Raw genomic sequence first — 6,352 nt, forward strand, 5'->3', positions numbered from 1 at the left:
GGGGGGGGGGGGCAGCACCATCATGGTATTATAGGAGAAACTGAAAATGCCTTTTATAACTTCCCCTTGCCCACATTTTCATGACATTTGTCACATTACTGAAGCTAAATACACTCAAACTGGCATTTTACGTCTTTAAACTAACAATATTATAAGATCTGTTCAATAATAAGTGTATTAAAATGTATGTTTTCAAAAGGTTAAACACTGGATGTATCATTTAAAAGTCTTGATTTCCCCCTTTAATCCATTTTAAAGTGCATTTAAAACAGTTTCTTTGGTTTTGGATTCATGAGTTAGCATTGTAACTACATTATGTGTCAGCTTGTTCCTGTTGTATATGATATGTATATATAATACAAGTTGTACAATGATTAGGCTTAAAATCCAGTATATGACGTTTTTTAAATGGCTGAATCATCAAATGGAAAATCATTCCACTAACTACATGTGATTTATTCATTAGGTATTCTTGGAAAAGGTTATAATGCTCACTTTATAAATAAAGCTATGTGGGCATAGGTGTAATTTGCTTTTTTTTGGTTTAGTTTAGTGTCGTTTTCAATGTTTTTGTCACTTTTTCCGGCATTTTTGCAGCTTTTTATTTATGTTTTTACATTTAAGTTGTTTATTTTGGAGTTATTGTAGTTTTTTTTAAGGTATAAAGTTTCAAGTTATTCAACATGTTTTGTTGCCTTTCAAGAGTTTTTTTTTTTTACTTCTTTTGTAGCTGATCAATATTTTTTTTTCACATTTTTTGGGAGGTTTTTGTTGCCTATTTTTTTTTTTCAATGCATGCAGACATGCCCCAGGACCTTCCTAGGCAGGTGGAGATCTCCCCCCCCACAATGTTGAACCCTAAGCTATGCCCTTGGACGTGGGTTTGACAAATCTTTGCAAAACAACAGGAACAACAAAGACTGGAGCGTCTAGCTGGGTTTATCAGTCAATGTCTTAATTTTAGTAAATGCTTTAAAATATTATAATATAAGTATGGTGTTCCCTTCATTAACATGTCTTCTCATTTTGAGTAGTTCTCAAACCTTCTTTACTGTTTACACTTTATCGTTTGGATTTTTCTTTTTTTAAGAATTAATTTTGGGGGGGGGGCACACTTAAGCCTCCGTACATCCAGTGTGTAAAGTAAAGTGACTAACGTGATGTGTCTGCAGATCCTCGGGTGTCTGCTGATGTACGGGGCGGTGAAGGCCAGCGTCTACAGCCTCACGGTAAACAACAACAACAACAACAACAACACAAACACAAACACAAGCAGCAAATCCACTTCCTGGTCCACATTTTGGCAGCATGTTTGCATTTCATGTCATGATAATGAAACGTCAGATGTGATAAGAACATAACTGCTCCATTTATTTTTTTGAAGAGCGTTGAGGGGAACAATCAGCGTTATTTTTCTCAAAATTTGTTTGAAAGAAACCCACTTCTCTGATAAACACTTTTTATTTTTAAATGGATCAAATTTGACCCGGGGACAACACAAGGGTTAAGTTTAACTGTTTGGCTGCCACAGTAGGCATAAGCTCATTTTCAATGTGTAAATAACGTTTTCTTTCGAAAGTTGGCCAATCATTATCATGTTAGATGTTTATGTTAATTTATATTTTAAGACATATATACATGTTTGAAAAAAAGAAAGTTTTGAAAAATTATTTTGTAACATAATTAACAATTATGAAAAAATAAGTACAATTGGCGACCACACTGCACTAACTCTGAGGACCCCCCAGGGGTCACGGACCTCCTATTGAATATCTCTGAGGTAAAGGATAATTTCAGTTCTTTGGAAGTTGGATCTTAATTTGATTAATTTTTAAGTTTATAATAATATTGCACTCATAAAATGAAATGTATAGAATCTAAATACGCAGATGAGCCAAACTTTTTTGGGAGAAAACTAAAGGAGAACGGTGGAGTGAAGACCGAAACTGTCCATCACCGTTTACAAACTCACGATTCTGATTGGTCTAAAGAAAAGCCGATAAACCAGAGCCCGTTTTCCTCCCATCCCAGAATGCTGTGTGGACTAGCCAGACCCTCCTCCGCAGCGCTGTGGAAGAGGGTCTGGCAGTGCCAGACTAGTCCAAAGGTAACACAGTCTACATCCCAGCACTTCTAAAGCATTGATTAACACTTTATATCTTTAATTGAATGTATTACACAGTCTAAAAAACCACCATTCGCACATCTTTGGAGATTGAATGTGTCAGACTCCAACTTTTCCACGGAATAACCACCCCACAAATTCAGGATTTTCAACGTTAATAAGACAGACGACAAATGCTGCCAACAGAAACTGAGCCGGAAATTGTTTTTTTTATCACGAATTTTGTGAAATCCCAAATGTGTGCTGTGATGTGCCACATGAACTCACACATTCATAATCCTTGTTGTGTCCATTTGACGCCGGTCGTTGCCAAGTTCACATTACGGGATGTCTCTTGGCAGAATGAGCAGCAGATTTACTGTAACGTGATTCGCCGAGGACGACAACAGATGTCAGCGTCAGATGTCAACAAGGATTTCAACATCATGTTTAAGTTTGGGGGGAAAAAACAGAGGTTACAGGGTTTGTGTTGATTATGGAAACAAAACCACAGGATTTTGTTAATTTACAGAGCCAACATTTAAAGCCCCCCTTACAGTATAAACCCTTACAGTGTAAACCCTTACAGTATAAACTATAAACCCTTACAGTATAAACCCTTACAGTGTAAACCCTTACAGTATAAACTATAAACCCTTACAGTATAAACCCTTACAGTGTAAACCCTTACAGTATAAACCCTTACAGTGTAAACCCTTACAGTGTAAACCCTTACAGTATAAACTATAAACCCTTACAGTATAAACCCTTACAGTGTAAACCCTTACAGTGTAAACGCTTACAGTATAAACCCTTACACTGTAAACCCTTACAGCATAAACCCCTACAGTATAAACCCTTACAGTGTAAACCCTTACAGTATAAACCCTTACAGTGTAAACCCTTACAGTATAAACCCTTACACTGTAAACCCTTACAGCATAAACACCTACAGTATAAACCCTTACAGTGTAAACCCTTACAGTATAAACCCTTACAGTGTAAACCCTTACAGAGACGCAAAATAAACCTGTGTAAGGGTCCCAGACTTGGTTATTGCAAAAAGTCAATTTCAGTGAGATTTGATAAAACAAAAGCAGCTGGTTTGTGAAAATCCCGTCAGGAGATCACATGTATAATACTATATCTAGAACCCATTTTTTTTTTTTTAAAGTACCTGTTTGGAAATGTTTTAAACAAGTCGAAGTGAAGGAGTGTTTAGAAGGACGAGGAGCAGCTGCCAAGACGTAGCGGCCGCTTTGATTTCTTAATGCAGAGCAGATGCAGCCTCGAGGAGATTTTCCATTCGCACGGTCGACATTTCCTGCAACAGAAAAACAGGATGACTCCGACAATGTTATCAGATCCGAAGCCACCAAGGGCTTCATGACAGTGTTCACGAAGTGCTTATTCTCTTCAAGGAATACAGCTGGTCAGCTTTGTGTTTTTCAACTAATCAAATTTACTTTCCATTTCTGGTGAGCATTTTCAAATACACCATGATCAGATTTCCGTGCAATTGTCAGGCTGCAGGATTTTAAACTTGCTAATGGGCTGAAACTTGATTCCTAGATGGTCCTTTAAACAGTATTGGCTCATTTGAAAGACAACGTGTTTGTCTGGAAATTACATTACAAAACTGGTGTCCTGGGTCGACGTTGGATGATGTTAGTTTAACACATTAAGGAGAGGTTTCTTTATATTTTAGTTATTGCCACAAATCCCATGAAAACATGTATAGGTTGGTCCCTGTCTTCCGACAGAAGAAGCGTAATTACAAATTCAGTCTAAAAACACAAACATTGGTTTTTGCAGAGACTTTAGAAAAAAAAAATACCATTACCATGATACTTCGGTCCGTCCACAGTGAAACTATGTAACCCACTAACATTATCTGCTAGTTTAAGATTGTAAATCACAAACTTTATTTTTATTTTTCCCTACAACAACACTGTTTTTTGAGCAACAAATTCATTGCTGATGTCCCTAATACAACAAAACAATACTAATCATTTTGTCAAAAGTTAATCACTATATTTCTGGTAGATCCACTAATCTCAATGTGCTGCCTAAAGGATAAAACAAGCAATTTGAAATGTTTTGAAAGCTTGAAAAAAAACAAAAAAACGATTGGCGACACCATTAGTGAAGATATACGTTTGTAGGGACATATTAAAGGTCATGTAAATAAGCACATTATTATGCATTTCTGCATGAATTTGCCTGTAAAACACGGCAAATACGGACAATCGGCCATTGGCTGTCATCGTCAGATACGTCGCAATAAGCATCCGGAAAGAGCAGTAGCTCTGCAGAGCGAGAAGATGACGTAGTATTAAGAGCGACAACAGCAATAAGTTGTATAAAAAGCCCAAAATTCGGCGTAGGAAGGTTGGTTCAGGGGGGTTAGATGAGTCAAACACACCAGGATTTACACACAGGGTTCGTGAAACATGCATTTCATGACATCTTTTCCTAAACCCGACATTTGCGTTCTTTGTTTCCTAACCCAAGTGTCCCATTCTTTTCCCAAAAGTCCGTATTTTACGCGATGGGAGTGAGAATGTGTTGAAAACTTTGCCAGAACTGCCTCTCTGAACAGTGGTGGGAGACCTAGCAAGAGATATTATTATTATGGTAGTAAACATAACTTATGGGCCCACAGGTAATTGCTTGTTTTATTCCAAAATGTTGGAGCACATATTGTTAAAAACCTTTTAAGTGTTTTAGATTATAGCCTTTATGTCTTTATTTTTAAAATACTGTACAAGGATCTATAGAGAAAGTATTTAAGATCGGTCCTTTTTTTCATGGGATTTGTTGACATTAAGAAATGTGTAAAATAAAGCCTGCCTTATTACAATTATACATGACATGTTTGCATTAATCCAGTTTGTGTGTTGTGTCATTGTCCTGTCATGGCGGAGCAGTTGTCGCAGGTCGGGGGCCCGAGCCTGGTTTGGATTTGGGTTCTTGCCATCGGCGTCCTCGGCATGTCCGTCCTGGCAATCGTAGCAGCATGCTGCGAGAAAGAGCTCGTCCTCAAAGTCGTACGTACAAGATGTCAGACAGTTTTTACTCTAATAATGTTGTTCGGTCAAACAAGCTCAATAGCCTTACTTGATCTGCAAAACAACATCAAACAAGATAAAGTGTATATTGAATATTGTTTCATTTACAGTTTGCAGGCCTCATGGGGGTTGGAATGATCATCATGCTGATCTTTGGCATTGTTGTCGTTGTCGCAAGGAACAAGGTCATGTGTTTATCTAGCTATCTACCTATTAATCTACCTTGAAGCTAATTTTTGTCTCGATTTCTTGTTATTCTCTACTTCTCTGTATCTATAATGCTAAAGTTTTATATAACTACCTTGGTGCTAATATTTTGTCAATCTGTATTAATGCTAATGTTGCTCTCTTTCTAACGCTAACACTCTTTCTATCTTCCTGATGCTAATGTTTTCTCCATCCACCTTGATGCTGTTCTCTCTATCTATCACAATGCTAACATTCTCTCTACCTAACGCTAACATTCTCACTATCTAACGCTAAAATTCTCACTATCTAAATGCTAACATTCCTCTTTCTTGAGCTAACATTCTGTCTATCTTAATGCTATTCCTCTTCCTTACGCTAACACTCTTTCTATCTACCTTGATGATAATGTTCTCTATGTCTATCTCAATGCTAACTATCTCTCCATCTACCTTGTTGCTAACATTCTATCAAAAGCTTAAGTTCTTTCTATCTACCTTGGCGCTAACATTTTCTCTAGCCAATCTACCTTGATGCTAACGTGTTCTCTATCTACATTGATGCTAACATGTTCTCTATCTACCTAGATGCTACTGTTTTTTCTCTATCTTGATGTTGGTTCTTGTTTACGCTCTAGCTTAACATCCTTCCCAGTCTTGAAGCTAACACATTGTCTCTCTTGTACATCTGCCATGATGCTTATGTTGTTTTTCTCTGTCTTGAAGCTCATGTTTTTCTTTCTCTTATCTTACAGGTCAAAGGAAGTTTTGACAACGCTACCTCTGAGTTGGGAAAGGTCTTCATCAACAGCGAAGAATCGAGAGCTTTGCTCGAGTCTATACAGCAAACTGTAATGTTTATTATGTAACCTATTACAAAACCCTTAAGAGTGTAGTCTAGCTTGGCTAAACCCGGCTGTTCTAGGATAGGGTGACCAGACGTCCCTGGTTTACGGGGACAGTCCCCGGTTTTGGTGACCTGTCCCCGGTTT

The 6,352-nt window shown here is 37.5% G+C and overlaps 1 protein-coding gene across 1 annotated transcript in view; it reads left to right on the top strand.

Moving 5' to 3' along the window:
• LOC116673119 (23 kDa integral membrane protein) overlaps positions 1 to 6,352 on the top strand; it is a 14,206-nt gene that overhangs the window by 2,412 nt on the left and 5,442 nt on the right. The window contains exons 2-5 of the mRNA XM_032505271.1: positions 1,173 to 1,229; positions 5,035 to 5,154; positions 5,286 to 5,360; positions 6,116 to 6,211. Coding sequence (XP_032361162.1) covers positions 1,173 to 1,229; positions 5,035 to 5,154; positions 5,286 to 5,360; positions 6,116 to 6,211 — 348 coding nt within the window. The remainder of the gene's footprint in view (positions 1 to 1,172; positions 1,230 to 5,034; positions 5,155 to 5,285; positions 5,361 to 6,115; positions 6,212 to 6,352) is intronic.

This window comes from Etheostoma spectabile, chromosome 23 (assembly GCF_008692095.1).
Source record: "Etheostoma spectabile isolate EspeVRDwgs_2016 chromosome 23, UIUC_Espe_1.0, whole genome shotgun sequence".
Lineage (NCBI taxonomy): Eukaryota > Metazoa > Chordata > Actinopteri > Perciformes > Percidae > Etheostoma > Etheostoma spectabile.